We start from the raw sequence: 24,071 nt of genomic DNA on the forward strand, positions 1-24,071 counted from the left end.
CTCTCTCTCTCTCTCACTGACCCCATTCACTGTGTACTTCACTCAGGCTTCTCACTCACTCTTTTTTCCACACCTACATCCTTTCAGCAGGGTTGTGTGGAGCTGTGACCATATTATTTGTTTTTTCAGATATAACTACTGTGAATCAAGAAGTAATGGCTTATTCTTTGATTGAGAACATTTCTGTCCAGAAATGAGCTGTTTGTCTCACTGACATTCACGCCACCAAACCACGGCACTAGCCCATCCAGCAGGTGGAAAACATTGGATATTACATTAGCAAAACAAAGTGGCTTTTTGATTGATCAGCTGAACCAAAGTTCACCAAATGTGAAAGCTTTTGTCTTCATTGTTTGTCCTTGTCATGCTACGAGGTGACGTGGCTCAGAGAGTGTGCGGGACACAAATGCAGACTCACACACAGAGGCGTAGGATCAATCAAAAAGGCTTTATCTGATAAACAGGCAATGGTTCAGTATACAGAGTAGCAGTCAGCGTGGCAGAGGTATCAGGCAGGCGTCAGGCAGAGGCGTGGTCAAAAAACAAGCTGAGATCAAAACACTGTGATTCAGAGGTCAAAGGGCTGAGATAAAAGGATGATCCAGAAAAAAAACAAAGTCAGAAACCAGCAATTCAATCAGGACAAGAACAAGAGGCTGCAACGAAGCTCACACAAAACAACAAACTGGCATTAAAGAACAAACATAGGAGGCTTAAATAACTGAGGATACAATCACAGCAAATGAGGCACAGGTGTGGGGAACAAAGAGATGAAGATGAGTACAAGAGAATGCAGTGAGACAAAAACAAAGCAAACACAAGCAAGAGGGACCAGTTACAAAAACCCCAATGGTGAATAAAAAATGCCAACAGAAAGATAAGAACAATGACCTAACAAATATTAACTTTAATGAAACTGGGCAGTAAACTAGGAAATAAAATGAAAGACCTAAAAACAAAACAACAAGAAAATAAAAGACTAAGACTAAACTATAACAGAATGCACCATGGCTAAAGTATGATACACAGAAAAAAATAATCAGAAGGAACTAAGACAAGATTCAAGTGACTAGAGAAAAGACAAAGACAGAGGAACCAAGCAGTAGTGTGAAGCAAATAGAGGACAGGGGGCAGAACAAAACAAAGATCCAAACAAGAGAGGACATGGGACCAGACAGGGATAGACCTGACATTCCTTTTATTTTGAAAAGTTACAAAATAACAAACTTGAGGAGACGGACTCATCTATATCTGTCTATTCATTCACCCCATTTTTACTTATTGGTTGATGTAACTGAAATTTATTTTTAAAAACATAGATTATGTATGAGCTACATATTTCTAGTCAAACTGATAGATTCCTTGTATAAGTACACTGTGATACATTCTTAGTAGATGTATTATTGTATCTTCCAGTATCTTTGTTCTTCTGACTACCCATTGAGTTAACTGAAAAAAGTGTTCTGTTCATTTAGCTTTTAAACCAAGCTATTCTTATCTACATGTACCTCCACCAAGGAGGTTGTGTTTTTGTTTACATTTGTCAGTTTGTCAGCAGGATAACCCCAAAAAACAGCCAATTAAATTTTGTGGAGAGGTAGATCTTTGGCAAAGAAGGAAGAAGAAGTCCTGTATAAGCCCTGATATCTTTGGTACGCATGCTTATCCCCAAATTCCATAGCATGAAGAGGATGAGAGTCAATGATTCCTCCTGGATGGGACTGTAGTCCACCACAGGTTACTTCCCCAGTTAAGGGTGGTACCCATTTATAGCTGGGGGGACAGGGACAATGCAAATGAAGTGTTTTGTCCAAGGATAAAGGCAGGTAGCATGACCAGGAATCAAACCCAGGCCTACGTATTGGTAGTACAACTCCTGTCCACTATATTGAATATTTCTCTGGATTCTGATCAAAGGCAACTATACTTAAAATTACAACCTCAAATCAGAAAAAGGTCTGTCAGTAAGGAAAAAAAAACCTTTGACTTCTATTTCATTGCAGGCTGTATGAACCCAAGATATTTCATGTTTTGCGCAGTCAACATAATTTTGTTAAAATACATCCATTCTTACATTTAAGGCCTGCAAAACATTCCAAAAATAGTTGAGATGCTAAAACATTTATCAATTTGTAATGTTGCCATTCCTTCACACAACACTTAAAAGACATTTTGGCATTGAGGACACCAAGTGATGAAGGATTCCAGGTGTTATTTTTGCCCCATTATTCTTGCAAACGTCTTAAGGTGTGCTACAGTCCTAAGTTGTCATTAAATATTTCAGTTCAAAATTCTCTACATATTCTCAGGTCAGGACTGCAGGTAGGCCAGTCCAGTACCCCTACCCTTTGCTCTCCCAGGCATGCCTTTGTAATGTGTGCAGGATGTGGTTTTGCATTGTCTTGTTGAAAAATGTGAACATCCCTGGAAAAGATGCCTTCTTGAAGGCAGCACTTGCTCTAATTTCTCAATGTATTTTTCAGCATTTATGCTGCCACCACAGAAATGTAAATTATCTTTGTCAAGGATACTGACGCAACCCCATACCATGACAGACTCTGGTTTTTGGACTTGTTGCTGATAACAGTCTGGATGGTCCTTTTTGTCTTTGTTTCATAGTCTAGAATATTTCTTTCAAAAATTTGTCTGACTACAATGGACATTTCCCATGTGTGATGGTCCAACCCAGATGCCTCTAATCCCAGAGAAGTTGATGTCACATCTGGGTAAGATTTACATAAAGCTTCTTTTTGGAACAGTAAAGTGTTAAATGGGATTTGTGGATATAACTCCATATTGTAGTACTTGACAAAATTTTCCCAAAGTAATCCCTTGCCAGTGTGGGTATATCAGCTATTGATGAATGATAGTTCTTGATGCAGTGCTGTTTGAGAGATTGTAGATCATTGGTGTTCAGTTTAGGCTTGCACCCTTGCCCTTTACACGGTGCAATTCCTCCAGATTTCTTGAATTCATTCATTTTCGCTTACTTCAGTCAAGAGTAACGGGAGCTGGAGCCTATACCAGCAGTCATGGGGGAGAGGCAGGGTATACCATGGACAGGACCCCAGTCTATCACAGGGCCACATATAGACAAACACATTCACGCTTGCACGTGCACCAACGGTCAATTTAAAGTTCCCAATTCAACTAACCTGCATGTCTTTGGAAGTGGGAGGAACCCAGAGCACCTGGTGGGAACTCACACGGACATGGGGAGAACATACAAACTTCACACAGAAAGGACAAGCTGAGAAATATGACCCCTTTAAAACCATAACCACACATCAGAGCCTCATTCACTCACTAATCATCAACTGCTTACTCCAATTAAGTGTTATGGGGGAGCGTGAGGTGGGGTACACCCTGGACGGGACGCCAGTCTGACATCAGAGCCTTTATTTTCGAATAAATAATGAAGAAGATTTGTAGGTCTTTAAAGAAATTAATTTATTTCTGAAGGTTGCTATTCTTCATCCGTACAGAGAAAAACAATACTTGACTATCAGAATTCATAAATCATTATAATCATTTTGTGAGCATCACAATAAACATTATACTGAAGTATGTACAATGGAAGACAACAACACATTCAAAGTGATCCAACCCAAGAATTGTCTGAAAAAAAGCAAAATTTCATCATTCACAGGAACAGGGTAAAAGCATAAACGCGCTTTGAGACATGTCGAAAGACCAAAAATCCCAGCCAAAAACACAAAAAAGTACATGTAGCAAAGAAAATAAATCATCAATGCAATGTTCAATTTGGTTCCACTGTTGTAAACTAGACTGTATTCATGTCACTATTGCATATGTGGTTTGGTAAAGTGTGTTGACAAGGCAAAGTAATCTCTATAATAAAATGGACAAAGCAATTTTTTTTCACTTCGTCAGAGATTGTGAAGGAGAAAAGCATTCTATACACTTTTACGACCCTGAAACAAATCCCCTCTTTAAAAATCGAGAGTCAAAGTCTTTACACAGGAATATCATTTCAACATAGGCAAAATCTAGGAACTTTATTATTTTTTAAATATACATATTTTAGTTAAACTCTATGTACACTTTTACAGGACTGGAGATAAATAGATACCATCAGCGTGGTATAACTTTAACATTATTTTAACCGATTCCACCATTACATCTATGTGGCATTCCCACCAGGTGCTCAGCATTCAACATTCAGGCACGATTACGTGTTTTACAATCGGAGCTAAAAAAAAATGGTTTCTGTGAGCCAGTTGGAGCCGTATGCACTTGTAGCTAACGTTAGTCACTAGCCACCATTATGGAGGTCCACAACAGAGACAGCTGATTTCTTGTCTGGTGATGTTTCATGTTTGGAATCATGACATTTAAGGATGGACACGTACAAACGGTGAATGTACATGAACCAAAAAAGCTTTGTTTTAAATGTATGGAATCGCTGAAGGGGAACCGCTTCAGTTCTTTTCTTCATAGTTTTTCCTTGAATGCTTGAATTTTGAAAAATAAAAATGTATTGTTTTTAATTAAGCATTAATAAACAGTCTTAAATAACTTTCAAAAACAATGTTGAGATCATTGATTAATATGTTTTGAGGATATATAGATTCAGAAATTCTCAAGTTGAGCTGATTTGCAAATCTCAGTTGCATGTATGACTGGGAATAATTGAGGTGGGCATAATATATGTTTGGGGTAAAGAACTCAAAAACGAAGGGAAACTACATTTTCATCAGCATCACTGCTCTGGACTTGTGTCATGAAATTTATAAGAATATATTTAATTTATTAAAAACAAGTCCCAGGTAATGAGGTCCGATCTAGGCCAAAGTTTGTCCAGTTGGCTTTCGTTGATGGAATCAAGAAGTCTTTGCACACACCTTAAAATACTTGGACGAATACTTTTCTTCCAATCCCTTGTTGCACATACACCCAGAACCATATAACAGTGGCTGGTTTCCAGTTGCTAGTGTACACTGTACATCAATGAATCACCAGATTAATTTTTTTATAGAACCTCCAAGATGGCACCAGGTTATTCCTGGAACTGCTGCTTGTTCCCTTCACTTTAGCACTTCCCTTGCTGACTGGAAATAACTATGTCGACCCCGACGGCTCCACCCATTTATCATCAGTTTGACTACACTGTTGTACCGTCTTGTGATATCACAGCAGAACGACCTGCGTCATGCTGGACGGCAGGCGCCGGGGATTGAAGGTAGGAGCGTGTGAGGTTTTCAGGCTCAAGTGACTGAGGAACTACAGGAGGTACCGTGCATTCAGATGCCTGGTGTTTGTGGAGTCTGAGTTAGAAAGACATTAAAGACATTTAGAAATATAATTCTCTACGGTGCTTTGATTGGATGCAAACTAGGCCAGAATAAATAATTAGCAATTACGAAAAATACTTTAAAGCCTTTGACGAACCCAATCTAAAGCAGCCGCACTGTACAATTTGTAAATAAGATTTAGTTCAATGGTAAACTAGGGCTTTACTTTGCACAAGAGAATAACACTATAGAGCTACAGGTCAAAATAGACATACAATAATAGAATATGTATCTCTTATTCCATAGAAAACATAAGGACAATGCAGACATTAAGGCATAAGGTCGGTCATAACCAGACAATCTCTTTCAAAAATAAATAAAACATCTAATTTAAATATAGTTAAAGATTCAGTGTACCTCTCAGGGCTGTGGTGCATTTATGCAGGAGGTTTCATAGATAAACTGCTCACCGACACACAAATGCAGTCATAAACCCGGCCTCAAATAAATAAACACTATCTGGATGCCATCAAAATATCAGTTTTCTCGGAGCATCTCTGCTTCTGTGCTTGCGCTGAAATTCAGGTCGAAAGATAAAGCGCAGGGAACATGAGACCCGCCGATGCATCATAACTATCCAGACACAGGTATGTCCCTGTTCCTGTCCCCAGCAGACGCTTTTAGATGACAAGCTGCTGGTTTGTGTGCATCATGTGCATTGGAGTGGGAGTGGGGGGTGTTGCAGAGGGTCTATGGAACCCAGCAGACATTCCCAGCAGCAAACCGGAGACGTCACCAGATGAGAGCATGCAAGAAGTCCTTAGTCTGAAAGAGAAGAAGACAAAAAACGTTGTCAAATCTTTATTCCGTTAGACTAGGATTGTCAAAATAATAAAAAAATATAATCAGTACTGAAAATTAGTATTGGATGAAATACTCATTTGCAACAGTACTGATACCAACAGTGCCGTCTTTGCTGCCTCCAGTTAACACACAACTTTAACACCTCTGCAGGCAGGCACACAGCCCTCCTCTACAGTATGGATGCACGTAGTAACATGTTCGAGCTCTGGCGTCTTTACAAGGAAGAAATAAATAAGATGTGAATAAGTTGTTTGGAAGGATTTTTGGCACTGCATCTAACAACCTAAAATAGTTGTCTTCTTTTTTTCTGTAAAGCCACCTTGACACTTACATGAATTTAATACCCGCACTGGCACACAAGATTGCATGCCAATCAGTAAACTCATCGTAAACTGTGCGATGCCCTGCACACAATGACACGCAGTATTTGTGAATAGGTTGCGCAATGTTGATGACTAGTTCACGCAAGTGGCACGAAATTAATGCGTACCAGAAATTCTGAACATTTCAAAATTTTCATTGCACACTGGCACGCAGCCTCACACAGTTTACAATGAATTTACTCACTGGCACCCAATTGCGTGCTAATGAGGGGATCAAATTCATGCAAGTTGGCTTAAGTAAGTAAGTATGTGAAATTTATTTGTATAGCACATTTCAAGATAAAATTGTAAAGTGCTTTACAGTAAAAAAATAAAATAGAAACACAGAAATTAAAGACAGCAGTAATATAAAACTAGTTAAACTCGAGACTGTACAAGTGGGTCTTGAGCGTCTCTTTAAAAGTTCCAACGGAGTCCACAGAAAGTAGATGGGCTGTTTCACAGTCAGGGTACACAAGTATGTGTCACTGGCACCAAAAAAATCAAAGTGGTTACTTTGGTTAAGTTATTCATCCATATCTAACTGCTGACTGGGCTAAATGCCCAAAGTTTCAGACCTGTCAGAGTTGTTTGCATATATGAGCTCAAAGACTGACTTTTTTGACAAAGATAATTGTGTAAATTATACAGACTAACATTAGTGCAATCTACCCATATATACCATCTACTAAGAACAGTTGATGGTAAGTATGTAGTCAGAGTATACAACTGCTATTGTGTTTCTGCATTCTCCAACAGTGATGGACTGTAAGCATTTCCGGAGAGGACCGTTTTTGACAGACGGAGAGTTACACATCCTTAGGTACACATCCTTTTGTGACATCACAGACAGTGATTACCTCTTTCAAACACAAAATTATTATTCACACAACACTGATGCTTGAGTTTGAAATGCACTCTATTTCCTGAGAAGACATTTTTGACAGACATTTTATTTTTGAATGCCCGTTTCAAGTCGTTTCCTCACTGGGCAATGATGCTGGGAGTTAGATTGTTATACAGTAGGCTTTGAGTGGGAAATTAGTCCATTTAGTGGTTACCTAATAAATAAATAATAGCTCTGACAGCCCATCAAAATTACACAGATATTTAGGTAAAAACTGGTATTATTAGAGTTCTGCTGGTAAACAAATGGGGATATCAAACCAAATGACCATTGCTGCTGATACACCAGTAGTAGTTATCCATGTATGGCAAACTAAACTTCGTTTGTCATTTCCACCTTGTCATTAAACCAAACTTTATCTTTAAAATCCACTTATGTACCCTGATTGTAAAACACCCCAGATGCAGTGGCAGTGCATTCCACAGTTTGGAAGCCACAACTTCAAATGCACAGTCTCATTTGGTCTTCAGCCTTGACCTTGGTACAACCAACAGGTTCTAGTCTGAAGACCTCAGACGCTTGCTTGTCACATGCAGGTGCAAGAATTCACTGATGTAGAGTGGCATTTGACTGTGCAGAGCTCTAAAAGCCATCACCAATATTCTAAATTGCAGTCTGAACTGAATGTGGAGCCAATGCAATGAGGACAGAATGGGTGCTATGTGAGGCCTCTTAGATGACCTTGGAAGTTAACCTTGCAGCAGCATTCTGGACCCTTTGTAAGCAATCCATAAAAGACTTACTTAGGCTAGGGAAACAGTGATTTACAATAGTCAAGACATGTTGAAATAAAAGCATGGATGATTATTTCCAGATCAGCGTGAGACACAATGTTCTAAGGCGGGCAATGTTCTGTAAATGAAAGAAGTAAGATTGCACAATTTGGACTACTGCAATATTCTATTTTCTGGTTTACCACAGTCCAGCATTAGGGGTCTCCAATTGGTTCAAAATGCTGCAGCCAGAGTTTAGACATGAAGCAGAAAGTTTGACCACATTACACCCATTTTGGCATCCCTTCACTGGCTTCCTGTCCCAGTGAGATCACGTTTTAAGGCTCTGCTACTAGTCTATAAAATTGTTCACGGACTGGCACCTCCCTACCTAACTGACCTAATTAAACCCTACGTACCGGCCCGGGCTTTGCATTCTCATGGTGCAGGACTACTTAGTGTCCCTAGGGTGAATAAATTCTCTGGGTCACAGAGCTTTCTCTTATCATGCCGCTGTTTTGTGGAATGATCTCCCTGCGTCAATAAAACAGTCAGACTCTGTAGAGACTTTCAAGTCCAGACTTAAGACGCACTTATTTTCCCTTTCATATGGCTAGCATGTTGGCCATGCTAGTATCTTTCTATGCTTTTTACTCTTTTAATTAATGTTATTAGGAAACGGAGCGGGCCACGGCCTCAATTTTATCTACATTCTGGGTCTTTTCGTGAAGCTTAGGACTAGTGGCAGATCTTAGTATTTCTTCTGTTTTTCTTGTTGCTTAATGCTGACAAATTACACTGGATTTGTTGTCTTTCTGCTGCCTGATTCTGTTTTTTCTCTCTGTTTGAGGTGTGGCTCCATCCAGAAGTGGGAGTGAGTGTCTACCACTTCAAGCCTCCCATCCTGTACCCCAGCATGGACTCCCAAAATTTCTGTATATGTGTATTGTCTATTGTGTTGGTAGCATGGCCCAAGCAGAGGGTCACCCCTTTGAGTCTGGTCTGCTTGACGTTTCCTCCTCAAATCATCAGAAGGAGTTTTTCCTTACCACTATCACGTGTGCTTGCTCTTGGGGCTGGTAAGGTTAGACCTTACTTGTGTGAAGCGCCTTGAGGCAACTTTGTTGTGATTTCGTGCTATATAAATCAAATAAATTGATAAATTGAAGTAGTTTTGACATAATCCTTCAAAGCCTATATAAAAGTGAAATCTTGATCCAGAATTTGGATCCAGATCACCTCCAAAATTTAATGGAGTCTTCCATGGCCTAACATCTATCTGTGGTGAAACCTTTGTCAAAATTTGTGCAATAGTTTTGACATAATCCTGCTAACAAATAAATAAATAACAAATAAATAAATGCAGATGATTTTATTACATTCTTGGCAGCTGTAAAAATGTTTGTTGGCTTTCTAATGCTTGATTCTGCTTTTTTTCTTTTCTCTCTGCCTGAGGTGCGGCTCCATCCAGTGATGGGTGTGGTATCTGTTCCGGAAACCGTCCCGTGCACCGGCAACATTTCCTGTATGTTCATTTTGGGAACTGTTTTGTAATTTATGTCTGTAGCATGGCCCAAGCAGAGGGTCACCCCTTTGAGTCTGGTCTGCTTGAGGTTTCTTCCTCAGAGGGAGTTTTTCCTTACCACTGTTGGTCTGGGGGTTGGTAAGGTTAGACCTTACTTGTGTGAATTGCCTTGAGGTGACCTTGTTGTGATTTAGTGCTACAGTGAGGAAAATAAGTATTTGAACACCCTGCGATTTTGCAAGTTCTCCCACTTAGAAATCATGGATGGGTCTGAAAATTTCATCTTAGCTGCATGTCCACTGTGAGAGACATAATCTAAAAAAAAAAAAATTCTGGAAATCACAATGTATGATTTTTTTTAAATAATTTATTTGTATGTTACTGCTGCAAATAAATATTTGAACATCTGTGAAAATCAATGTTAATATTTGGTACAGTAGCCTTTGTTTGCAATTACAGAGGTCAAACATTTCCTGCAGGTGCAGGTTTTCACACACTGCAGCAGGGATTTTGGTCCACTCCTTTCCTCCATACAGATCTTCTCCAAATCCTTCAGGTTTGGAGTTTCAGCTCCCTCCAAAGATTTTCTATTGAGTTCAGGTCTGGAGACTGGCCAGGCCACTCCAGGACCTTGAAATGCTTCTTATGGAGCCCCTCCTTAGTTGCCCTGGCTGTGTGTTTGGGGTCATTGTCATGCTGGAAGACCCAGCCATGATCCACCTTCAATGCTCTTACTGAGGGAAGGAGGTTGTTTGCCAAAATCTCGCAATACTTGACCCCATCCATCCTCCCTTCAATACGGTGCAGTCGTCCTGTCCCCTTTGCAGAAAAGCACCCCCAGAGTATGATGTTTCCACCCCCATGCTTCACAGTTGGGATGGTTTTCTTGGGGTTGTTCTCATCCTCTAAACATGTTAAGTGGAGTTGATTCCAAAAAGCTCTATTCTGGTCTCATCTGACCACATGACCTTCTCCCATACCTCCTCTGGATCATCCAGATGGTCACTGGTGAACTTCAAACTGGCCTGGACATGTGCTGGCTTGAGCAGGGGGACCTTGCTGCCCTGCAGGATTTTAAACCATGACAGCATCATGTGTTACTAATGTAATTTGTGACTGTGGTCCCAGCGCTCTTCAGGTCATTTACCAGGTCCTCCTGTGTAGTTCTGAGTATTCTCAGAATCATCCTTACCCCACAAAGTGAGATCTTGCATGGAATCCCAGACCGAGGGAGATTGACAGTCATCTTGTGTTTCTTCCACTTTCTAATAAATAATCATAACAGTTGTTGTCTTCTACCAAGCTGCTTGCCTGTTGTCCTGTAGTCCATCCCAGCCTTGTGCAGGTCTACAGTTTTGTCCCTGGTGTCCTTAGACAGCTCTTTGGTCTTGGCTATGGTGGACAGGTTGGAGTGTGATTGACTGAGTGTGTGAACAGGTGTCGTTTATACAGGTAACAAGTTCAAACAGGTGCAATTAATACAGGTAAAGAGTGAAGAATAAGAGGGCTTCTTAAAGAAAATTAACAGGTCTGTGTGAGCCAGAATTCTTGCTGGTTGGTAGGTGTTGAAATATTTATTTGCAGCAGTAACATACAAATAAATTATTAAAAAATCTTATATTGTGATATCCGGATTTTTTTTTTTAGATTATGTCTCTCACAGTGGACATGCACCTAAGATGAAAATTTCAGACCCCTCCATGATTTCTAAGTGGGAGAACTTGCAAAATCGCAGGGTGTTCAAATACTTATTTTCCTCACTGTATAAAAATGAAAATAAATTGAAATTGCACAAGACGTGTAATGTGTCTCAAAACTGAGATCCTGGTTCTACAATATCAATACAAAATATACTTTCAAAGTCACATTTATATACAGTACCAGTTTGGGCCAAAACTTTAACCTTGGGCTATGACCTTTTCTTCACTGATTTTTCTCAAAATCAAACTATGTTGTCCTTGGCTGGCCATCAATCATTCCACCAAGTTTGGGGAAAATCTGTTCAAAACTCTTATTGTCTTAACCCACATATAGATACCCAAGACCGAAAACAATACCCATGCATGAGCCACTGCACACAGGTGGAATAAAATGCAGTCCGCGTAGCTGAGCTAGACTAGACGTATAAAAATCAAAAGTAGCAGCAAATGAGCGAACAAGAACAATACCAATATAATACAAATTCAAGGAAAGGAAATCCTGTGTGACACTAACGCAGCTGATTAGAAAGACGACAGAACAACAACACTAAGCAGCAATTTTGGCTTTTATTAGTAACAATCAGACAACTGCTAGTAAACATACTGAATATCAAGAACAGTGTGTTCTTGTTCTTGGGTTTGTCTTCAATGTTTCTCGCATTTATACAATGTTTCCCTCAACAGTTAACAGAAACATTTTTAAAACTCCTGAAAATGATACTTTCATTTTTGCTGCAGCAATTTTTTGACCGTGTTGATGCTTATCGAAGATAACATGTCACTTTATATAAACTACTGTGCACATTAATTCCTTCTCACGCAACAAAAACACCAAGAATGACAAACATCAAAACATCATTTATAATAATGACTGCTAAGCATTAAATATCAAACAAAATACACATCTGGTATATGAATCGGATTTCTTTTGGGTGAATTATTCCATGATTTCAGAAGATCACGTTTATCAATAACTAATTGAAACTATTGAGTACTGCATAAAAATATCAAACCTCCATTTAAAAACTTGAGTTACTTATTGTACACTAATATGACTCGAGCACGAAAAAAGTATTATTTATCCTGAATCTCAACATGCTAAATGTACCATAACAACATTAGTCTTGGGCCAAATCAATGGACAGTCAGCAAATTATTAACTTTGAGGTCATTTTGGCTTTTACTGGGACCAACCTGAAGCCATGGACATTTAGGATGTTTAGGAAATGTGCCCACCTTTAATTACTGTCCAGCTGCTGCCAAATCTCAGTGATTTTGCCTTTACTGTCTAATCTCGCCCTCAGTGGCTGTAATCTCATCTGGAGCTGCGGCCGGCTAGCTGTGGGGAACGCTGGAAACGCTGTTATGCAGCAGCTAGTGCTTCTGTCTGGAACATCCAGGCCTACTTTAGCTGCTGTATACACACACACAGCTCGGAAACTCTGACACAGGAGCCTACGGTGTTACATGTGCGTGATGTTTGTTCTCTAAATATCAAGTAACGTGGTGTTTCTGGATTTCCTGCTTCAATTCAGATCTGATGCCTATACAAACCATACAGTCATGTTCAATACCCACTTACTCCAATCAAACGTCACCGGTGGGGGGGGGGGGGGGGGGGCTCCCACAGCAGTCACAGGGTGGGATGTGAGATACACCTACGACAGGAAGCCAGTCTATCTCAGGGCCACATATGGATGATCAAACTCAGTCACACTCGCACCCACACCTACGGTCAATTTAAAGTTTCCAATCCACCTAATCTGCATGTCCTTGGATGTGGGAAGCACCCGGAGGGAACCCACGTGAACACCAGAACATAGAAACTCCACACAGAAAGGACCAGGTGGGAATCAATCCCACGACCTTTTTACTGTTAGGCAACAGGGCCAACCACTAAGTCACTGTGTCACCCAGATACAAACTATTTACAGCTAAATGTGTGTTAGAGCCGCCGAAGAGGTGCAGTGACAATCAAAAGTCTCATTTCATGTGATAATTTCAGAAATGCTTCTTTGTATTTGTTTCACGACTCCTCTGAGGTGCTTCAGCCAATTTCCACCAAACGACCCGTGTGCATGTAGGATGACCCCAGAATTGTCCTGAAACCTTTCATTTTGGCAAGGTCAAGGTCACAGGGGTCAAAGGTCAGGTGTTTCTTCCTCTGCACCTCCTACTCGCTTGAGCCAATTTTCATCAGTCTTGTTATATGGACAACTGTCAACCCCAGAATTGCCTTTAACAGGTTTGCTTTTGCAAAGGTCAAGGTCAAGGTCACTAGGGAAAAAGTCCAAATACTGATTTTTCATTCAGATGTCCATGAAAGCGGGCTCAGGAAATGCCCAGGCAAGATCAAATAACCAAAGGGCAAACATTGTGAACCTTGATCCCAGTGACTGCTCATTTGATCCCACTGGGTCCAACTGTCAAATTGTTTTAACCCCTCCTGTCTTCATGCCTGTGGGTACTATTACCCATTTTATAAAAAAACAATGATCTCAGCCAACACTACAAAAATGATTTTTTTTAGAGGGGCTAAATCACAAAAATTCAGCAGTTAATATGAGGGAAAAGTGCATCAGCGTGGCCCTACCATGCACGTGTGATGCTGCACGTGTTGCACAAAGGGAAATACCTGGCACAGTGGAGGGAAAGCACAAAAACAAGAAAAGAAATGATGAAAGCACAGTATATGTGCTTTGAAAAACTTCCCTCTTCTTTTTCCAAGGCAACAAGTACCTTGTTGTGATAGCTGTGTCTAATTAACATGCTCACATCAATTTACAGTTGCAGTGCAACTTGTACTTGAAATACATGCAGAATTTTTAGCATGCACTGGCATTTGCTGTGCATCCCTGCATGCTGATCTCCCCCTTACTGCTGGAACCAATGAGGCGCCGTGTCTGTGAGGACCTCACCGACACTACTTGTAACTAGGGATGTCCCGATCAGGTTTTTTTTGGCCCCGATCCGATTCCGAGTCATCTGATTTTGAGTATCTCCCGATCCGATACTTTAAAAAACTGAATGAACAATGAACAAATGCTAAATATATAATAATTTCATTTTAATCACCTTATTTTATTATTCATCACTTAAACAGTACACTTCCCCTTGAGGTAGCTTGAACAATCAAGTAATAATCTACCAGACTTAAAAAATGTACAAATTTCCATGTTATTTTATTTGTCTGAAAAATAAATATCCAAGGTTCCATATGTTAAACAAGAAATTGTCTAATCTGAAATAACAGGTGGTTTTAATTTATAGATGAAAGGTTTCTAAAGAACCATTTATTGATTTAGCTATTTTAATTACAAGTGTTCTAAACGTTTTTAAACAGTAATCAGAAATTTTGAGGTAACAAACAACAACAACAAAAAACATTTCCAAGTATTTTTCTTCAGACACGTGGTTTCTGCACTGATCTGTGGTTCAAATCCCCGCCTGACTGGAAAATCACTAAGGGCCATTGGGCAAGGTCTTTAATCCCCTATTGCTCCCAGTGTGTAGTGAGCGACTTGTATGGCAGCACTGACATCGGGGTGAATGTGAGGCATAATTGTAAAGCGCTTTGAGCATCTGACACAGATGGAAAAGCACTTTATAAATGCAGTCCATTTACCATTTGTACAAATCAGTGGTTTCTGCCACTAGTCTTTCGTGTTTTGGCCCGACGCGTCGTTCCTATTGGACAGCGCAAAGCTACGTCACAGCTCAGAGTGTTGAAAGTTCAAAAGTCAACTTGAAAAGTAAAAGGAAAAAAAAAAAAACAACTTACATTTGCGTCCTGACAGCCCTCATTGTACCCTCTGATGCTTTATCAGTGTTCAACAAGTTCAGAGCAAAGCAGTGAACATGAGTGAAGACGGAAGCTCTTTAAGACACACTCCTAAATGTGATGAGTGCGCACATCACACGTGCGCACACTATCTCTCGCTCCGTTTTGCAGACAAACGATCACAGGACAATTTGTTTTTTTCTTTTTGTTAATCCGATGACAGATCGTCACCCTGAGGACTTGGTCAGCACCGGGTTCTGGTGCGCACGGAAGGATGACTGAGCAAGAGTTTCGGTGGGAAAGTGTCCATCATCCTCTTGTCATTCCAACGAGGTGTCAGACTGAGCACGTAAACACACAAACAGCAGTTCTGCGAAAGAAACTTTGCGTGCGTAACCCGCCCCACCTCTGTCCGGTTGAACTTAAATTTTTTCTTTTGTTCAATTAAAAAAAAAAAAGATTGGGTTGAACTTTGACCGTGTCAGCCTACCCACAAGTGGCAATGCGCGATCCCGTCAGAAGCATCGCTTTAGCTTGGCTTTTGACACGGCTTTTCTGACGCCTCTAAAAAGCAACGTGTCTGACGCCTCTGACGCTTCCGACGCGTGAAAGGCCCATTAATCTGCAATAATGAGCCTGAAATAGCGCTGATCAAAATAATGAGGATAAAATCTATATCGGATTCCTGATCGGGATGCAACGTCCGATTTCGATCAAGTCTGAAACCACGTGATCGGGCCCGATTTCCAATCACGTGATCGGATCGGGACATCCCTACTTGTAACTGAATGACGTGCAAACGAAGTGGGAACTTGAAGCGACAGCCATAAATGTGTCTGTGTTGGCTGTTGAGTGGGTCTTGCACATGCATGCGTGCCCTCTGCAGGCTACAGGTGCATCAGGGGGAGGGATGGTGAGTAGGTAAGAATAAAAGTATGAGGGTGCAAGAAGTAAAGATGTACCCGTCTGCGCTGAAACCATCATAATTTGATAACTTCTTTTGTTTATACTGGTGAAGCCATCATTTCAAAACTGAAAAATAAACAAGTTCATAAACCCACATATGGGAGAGTGGGGGCTGTGGTGGGGGGTGGGGGGGGGGGGGGTAGTCAAATCAGGAAGTTAAAAGAAAAAAAAAAATCAATTTATGCCAGAATTGGGATTCTTATTCTTAACGATTACGTTTACACAGTCAAGCGTTTGTGGAAGTGGCAGTCGGGTTAAGTGGCAGGTGTTTTAACTGTAGCCCCGCCCCCTTTCTGCAACATCACACACACTTGCCCTTCAGATAGTGGCCATCTGCCACAAGCATTCAGGAGGAACTCCTGTGTCAGAGCCCAATTAGCTCCCTTTCACCCCTTTATCCTCTGCCTACACATAGAAGGAGAAAAGGAACAACAAAACAAACAAACACACAGAAAAGGGCTCAAAATTTCAGTAGTCAAATATGGGTTCTGTTAACGAGTTATTTCTATCTACCTTTGCCCAACTGAAAACCGGTGCTGATTAATTGTCATATCTGCCATTTCATTTAAACATGTCTACTCTGTATTTAACTTCTGGTAAAAGACATTCAGCATTTGTAATCTCCCGTGGCTTTGTGTTGTTGCTGTCAGATGAAGGTATTAGACAAGGAGGTGGAAACTGAGACGGCTGACTTTGCTAATCTGAGTCGGGTACAGAACATCCACCTGGCTCAGCCGCAGCTCACCAGCGCCGCTTGATCAGACAAACCCCTTAGGATGGACTGAGGTAAACGTGGCCTCTATGTCACATGTTTTGGCCCGCTGACAGAAGCCGAAGTAAACAACTCAGTCAAGTTTCACACTCAGGTTGGCCACGTGGTTTTGGCAGGGCAATCGAAAATTGACAAAATGCTTGTTATGGGTGTAGCAGGTCAGATTAACCCTCTCAAGAAAGTCGGTTATAGTCTGGCCTTGGCCACATTAAACCACGAGGTATAAAATAACACAAATTGGTTTGGAGTATAGTTTGGTGTATGGAACCCTATACCCCTCTAGTCCAGACTCTACTGCAGGGTATTAAAAAACAAAAGTTAATTTATAACTTGGGGTATAGTTTGAACTACAGAAGATTACACTCCATTAGTTCAGTTGATACCCCTTTATGATTTGCAAAATTAAATCTGTATTTCAGTGTCAAGAGATTTCCACCCTCCCCAGGGTATAAAATAATAAAAGTTGGTTTATAACTTGGGGTATAGGTTGAACTACAGAAGACTACATCCCATTTCCACACTCCCCATCATAATTTAAAAAACAAAAGCAACTGCAACACAGAACATCAACATCAATAACAGTCAGTTTTGGCGTGACAAGTGTAACATGGTAATGTAATAAATATGAAGGTGCAGTGAGCAATGCTGCAGTCACCAGTATGTGAAATAACATCTTAATTTAATGTAATAATCTGGCCTTAGGGGTATGAAGCATCTTTCCAAAAATAATACAAATAATACTCCTGGATATAAACTGCACTAGGCCAGAATAAAACCAGGATATAAAACAGGCTACCCAATTCAGCTAAATTCTGGTCAGGGGCGGGGAGGTATGTATCATGGGTTGTGACACGTGTTTTCAACATTAGTTACTGTGACCTCAAAATCATTCCACCTTCACTACAATTCACAGAATAAATGACTGTATCTACTACCATAAGCAACAGGTTGGCTGTTGTGTCCCACAGCAGCCTGTCGTCAAAGTTATTGAATTGGAGTGATGTCTCCATCTGGTGAACATTTACGGCTAATGCAGCAACAACAGAATTTCACCAAGAACTCTAGTACACTATACGAGGTCTGTTAGAAAAGTATCGGACCTTTTTATTTTTTGCAAAAACCTGATTTGAATCACGTGTGCATGCATGAGCCAACCTTGAACCTTCGTGCGCATGCGTGAACTTTTTCACACCTGTCGATTGCGTCATTTCCTGGTAAGAAGCCTTTGTGTGGGACGTGTGCTGTGCGCTCAGCGGATTTTCATTTTAAGGCAAAAGACGGAACGACTGGAGCAGCACTACTGCATCAAATTTTGCCAGAAACTGGGCGACAGCCAGGTGGAAACCATTCGGAAGATTCAGACGGCTTTTGGTGACGATCCTATGGGCATCACACAGATTAAGGAGCGGTACAACCGGTTTAAAGGCGTCCGCACAACGGTGGAGAGCGAGCCACGCTCCAGTCAGCCATCAACATGCTGAAATGACCAGATCATTTCCAAAGTGAACGCTGTGGTGATGCGGGACCGTCATGTGACTGTCCGAGAAATTGCGGAAGAGGTGGACATCAGCACTTTTTCGGTACATTCCACTGTGACAGAAGATTTGGCCATGAAAAGAGTGGCGGTGAAATTCATGCTGCTGCTGACGGCGCAGCAAAAGCGCCTCCGTGTTGAAGTCTCACAGGACATGCTGTGACATGCCCACCTCTTCCACAATTTCTCGGACAGTCACATCACCGAAAGCCGTCTGAATCATCCAAATGGTTTCCACCTGGCTTTTGCCCAGTTTTTGATGCGGCGCTGCTCCAGTCATTCCGTCTTTTTCCTTGAAATGAAAATCCGCTGAGCGCACTACACGTCCTCACACAAAGGCTGCTTACCAGAAAATGATGCAATCGACAGGCGTGAAAAAGTTAACGCATGCGCACAAAGGTTCAAGGTTTGCTCATGCAAGCACACGTGATTCAAATCCATCAGGTTTTTGCAAAAAATAAAAAGGTCCGATACTTTTCTAACAGACCTCGTAGTAATGTTGCACCCCAGTGTTATTATGTTATTATTGACTGGTATAAAGGCCCTTCGCACACTCAACCTCACACTGTCGTGCTACTTTGGAGAAGCCAACTGGATAACTTGCATATAACAGAACATACTAAACGTGGAGGGAAGCAAATTAATTCCAGCAAACAGGAAATGATTAAACAGTTTATTTTAATAAAATTTTCTCTCTAGGAACAGTAAGATGGTATGTATTACTTCTTCTATGCTGTGCATTCTGGTACTGTACACCTCGAGTGGCAACGCGGAATAAGGGAAGCATGCAGATATGCGTTGCTCAAGATCACGGCAGCGCTTAGCATTGCTGTAGTCTGCCCAAGCCTGAATACGCCTCCAGCACGCGTGGCTAAACTGATGCAGATGTAGGTTTTGAGTCAGGACAGCACATGTTCCCAAAACGCTGGCTCACTGTGACCTCCTTCACCCCAAAGCAGCATGCAACATTTGGTTCAGTAAACAAGTCAGCTTCTCTCCCTGAATGCACTTTGGATAAGGAGGCCTCACCAGTGAGTTTGTTTGTTGGTTAAAAAAAAAGAAGTGGCTGCAATTCGCCTGGCCCAGCCAATCCCTGTCTTTTTCCTCCCCTCTCCCCCTTTAGCTTGTTTGACTTTTGCAAAGCGAACTAATGAGGCAGATGGGCAGCAGTGTGCACGTGGCGTCCTGCACCATTATGCGCTTTCATTCGCTCTTCCAGTCAGGCGAGCAGCGCAGGGAAACAAAACAGGCTTTGAAGTCTTTTTGCACATCTCTGCCAATCCACAACTGGAAAACAGATCAGAGAGAGAGAGAGAGAGAGAGATCCACCTGACTGTTCCACATGTGGACAAACGAGAGTCTATGCACAGGGGCTTCATCCTTTCTATCTTCCAACATCTTACATTCAACAAGTTTAAAAATGTGCAAGTTGTTAAATCTTAGCCACAAAAGCTGTCAAATAAATAAATAAATATCCTAATAATAACTCTGCAGGGAAAAAAAACAAAACAGTAATTGCAATATTAACCGATAATGAAAACAATCATTGGTTGTATTCCTGAATACCAGAAATCCTCTTGATGACTCTTTCCGACTTGCCTATATAGAGTAATGATTGTGAAACGTGGAGCATATATAAATATTTTAGGGGTGACACAATACATGTATGCATGCGATGGTTCGGTTCAACGGTACAACTCTGCCACAGTACAATAGACGTGTGCTCATTTGTTTCTGTAAGTAACTTACATTTCATCTAATTTCCACAGACTGTATGTCCCTCTAATTTCATGCTCTGTGCAGGAGGCATGACCAGACCCATGAGATTGCTATCAGTGTCTGAGGTGAAAAAAGGAAACAGCGAGCCGGGCAGTTGAAGTGAGTGAATGGATTATTCCAATCACAAACTTTGGGACCACAAATGGAATTGGTTAATTACCTTTTTCTTTCAAAACATGAACCTGGAAGTGAAAAAAAAATTGTGTTGAATCGCTGGCCCCAGGACAAGTTCAGTGAGCCACCAACTTAGAAATTGATGTTTTATATGAATTATTGCAAAATTTCACAGATGAGACATTCACCAATAATCACACTGCGTACAGTGATTTCAAATCTGTACAGAGTAAGGTTTTATGACATGCTTTCATTGGCGCAAAAATAAAACAAAGTTAAAATAGACTAAATATTGAAGGGGGTTTGGTCTGTCTGGCTCCACGGTCTGTCTGGCCGGTTTGGTCTGTCTGGCTCTCGCAGCAAACAAACAAAACAAACACTTAACGTGCTGCGCAGTAAATTCCTGTCAATGCAAATGATGAAGGGATGTAATCAATTCATAAATGTTTAATAAAAAAAAAACAAAGTTTACATTCACACTTTGTCTCACAGTGCGTCTGACAGCAGCTCTGTGCTGTTCAGATGAACCCTCTGGGGTCCGAGGGCATTTTTGGACAGTTCACTCGCCTGGCATAAATGTTTTATTATTGCTGTTAACAGCTCTCCCTGCATCCCACAATCAAGCTTTATGTCTCTTTTTTTCAGGACAACCTGTGCATTCAGAATATATATGTTTTTGTTGTGTTTTATAAGTGTAATAATGTTTACCATCAATAATAGATAAGGAAAAAATAAAGCGAAAAATAATTTTACACACACTTTTATTCAAAACACACACCAAACTATAATAACTCTTTTTGACACTTTATAAAGGTAATTTGAGGTCTTGTGTGAAAAACTGTACAACAAAAAGGTTCAAACAATAAACACAAATGCACATTTGAACAATATATACAAAATGGTCTATGGGTTTTCTTGTCCATTGATATGGTAAACAGTGCTTTACACAGAGAAAGCAACAGAGTTATCCAGTAACATTCACATGCAACTAGTGGAGCAATCCTGATAGTTACACACTCTTTGTTTGAGCATGTGAGATTGTCATCAGAGGCTCTCCGTGTGCTCCTGCTTTCACTGATCATTATGCGTAATGGCACAGGGCGCACTGAGTATGTACTAATAGTATGTACTCATTGGAGCACCCAGGGGGCTATTCAACGAGCAAACTAGTAACATATTACTCCTGAAAACGATCTTTGGCTTTTCACGTGAGGTAAATCTGCCCTATGACTGGATTTTGGAAAACCATGTGACGGTGAACCAATTCCGATTGGACACTCACATTGCGCACGTCATCACACAGCTTCTATGGAGGAGTACCTAGATGGCGGATGGCAGGCTTGAAAGTCCGCGGAAGTTAACTTTTCAGCAAAACAAAAAAAGTAAGTTTCTATCTCATATCATTCAAAAGTTATTTATAATTTAGTAAAGCTTGGTCTTAGCCGTCGTATACGACGGCGTCGGCCCAGAGGGTTAACGCTTCTGTGCATAACTCGTACCAAACCGTGACACCCTTAAGATTAGAGATTAGATAGAACTTTATTGATCCCTTGGGATGACTCTCTCAGGGAAATTGAGGTTCCAGCAACACTGTATAGCAGCACACAGGGTAAGAAGCACACAGCGTATCAAATGTGAAAGTAAAAAAAGAAAAACAGTTTGCAAATATAAATACAAATACACATTATAAATACCAGACATACTGATCAATACTGGTTTACTGGCTACTACTGTTCCTCTCATTCCTGACCTCTAATGTATATTTCATATATATATATATATATGTGTGTGTGTGTATACACACACACTCAGAAAGGAGAGAGAGAGAGAGAGAAGTGCCCCTCTAGTTTCACTGGTAAAAGCCACTTTCCATTCAAACAGTCTGAAGTGGGACAAAAACAAGCTGCTTCTTTTCATACGTGCTCCGCCTGGAATGTGGACTGTGACATCTAGTTACCTATTGGCTGCATAGCAACGCGCCCACTTTGTTGTTTTCCCCTCACCGCTATACGGCCATGCGCATGAGCACATCCCCCACTTGTCTTTTCTCACGTACACGTGAGCTCACTCTGTCCGGTGAAAACTTGTTTTCCACACCAGCCTCCTCCCTCAGTGCAGGGTTTCATTTTATTTTATTCCTGGGACTGATTCGGGGAAAGAGAGAATGTGGCGTCTGCAGAGGACACACTGATGCATAATGCACCCTGTCCAACCAAAAAACAACAGCCGGTGTTACAACAAATTCTGTGACGCACCAAGGCTGCGTCTGTTATTTGTTTGTTTGTTTGTCGCAGGATACTCCAAAAACACATGATCCAGTTAAACTTAGCAGAGCAGAGATGTGAGAAAACTGCCATCAGGACTACTCAAAAACACTTCTCTGAATCTGACGACATTTAACACGTCATAGCAACACTGCCAGCAAAGCAACGTACGTTCTCATGCATGCACAGACCCTGCGCGGGCTGTACTATTCAAAGGGTTGCGATGAACAACGCTACAAAAGGCAGGGGGTTGCAAAAGTTGCAACAAAGTTAACGCCATCATGTGCTTTTAATTTGGGTGAGACTAACAAAAAAATTACAGTATTTATAATGTTTGAGTTATTGTTTACACATGCTTGAAATATTTATCGCACTTTTGTCCATTTCTCATCAAGTGAGGAGTCATATGAGTTGGGATTGATGTGCTTTTTGCATCCTGTCAAAGGAATGCACTCACCTGAGTGCCCTTCGAGCGGCAACTCGAAAACAACAATTCTGATAAGAGTTCCAGAAATTCCGTGCAGCGACAGAACTTCAGGGCACCAACCAGTCTTATGACATCTCTGCTGATTTCTGCCAACTATCTTATTTGAGATTTAAACATAACCGGCACCGAGCTGAAACGTGGAATTTGATGCAGCTGATTAATTCTGTGGAACTGAAATGTCTGCAGCTCAGGGTGACATTAAAAAGCAGCCGGAATCGTTCCCTCTGAGGCGTTTCTCCAGTCTTTACTACAACTAACAATCCATAGCGCATTGGTGTCACGTTGTTAATAAGTGCCATGTTCTGCAGTTTTCACCACGTGTGAATGTTTGAAATCAATCGTCACGGGCTCATCATCTTTAATTTGTAATAACGCTGCGGCGCTACAGCTGCGTACTGTCGTGGGGGGCAACGCTACTCCGTCATGTGCTTGTTTACTTCAGAGCTCATCTTGGCCACATTTCAGGACAAACCATGTTGCCTTCATGTACTGTGGGAAACACTGCTACAACGGCACCAAGAAGGGGACAAATTAAATGTATTTTGATGAAAAGAACAAAACACAAAGCCGATGTATCTCCTCATTTCCACAATTCAACACGTGTTATCGTTTTGTTCGATGTAAAGACATGATTCGCTCTAAATGTAAGAATATGGAAATAAGCATTTAGGAGGAGAACCTGAAGGCAGCATTAAGAACCACCCACTTTGATACTTTGAAATCCACACAGGCAGTTGGAATTTGAAATGAGTCAAAATACCTTGTCCGTTTTTTAACGTAAGAGTATGGAGGGAGGATAAATTCCACTGAGCTGCTGTTTGTACACTACAGCACCGCTCCCACGTATTTTACACCAACATCACATGAGATCCGTCACTCACTCCCAAAGCATTTTATCCAACTTACAAAGTGGCACAGAATTTATAAGAAATAAGCTTTTAGATGTGTTGAGGCTCGGTCACTCACCATTGGCAGTGGTTGCAGCCTCCTTGAAGCCCAAGCAGACATATGGCGAGCCGTTGCAATCCGTTGATGCCCCCCTTGCAGC

General features: G+C 41.0%; 1 protein-coding gene across 2 annotated transcripts in view; it reads right to left on the reverse strand.

The window, feature by feature from the left end:
• Window positions 1–3,438: 3,438 nt before the first annotated feature.
• irs2a (insulin receptor substrate 2a) overlaps window positions 3,439–24,071 on the reverse strand; it is a 48,769-nt gene continuing 28,136 nt past the window's right edge. Inside the window, exon 3 of one of the 2 annotated variants that reach the window (XM_034176126.1) lies at window positions 3,439–6,080. In XM_034176126.1, the coding sequence (XP_034032017.1) occupies window positions 6,076–6,080 (5 nt within the window). In that variant the 3' untranslated portion in view covers window positions 3,439–6,075. Of the gene's footprint in view, window positions 6,081–12,441; window positions 12,741–24,071 lie in introns of those variants that run through there. The other variant, XM_034176116.1, reaches the window with a different exon arrangement.

Source organism: Thalassophryne amazonica, chromosome 1 (genome assembly GCF_902500255.1).
Source record: "Thalassophryne amazonica chromosome 1, fThaAma1.1, whole genome shotgun sequence".
NCBI lineage: Eukaryota > Metazoa > Chordata > Actinopteri > Batrachoidiformes > Batrachoididae > Thalassophryne > Thalassophryne amazonica.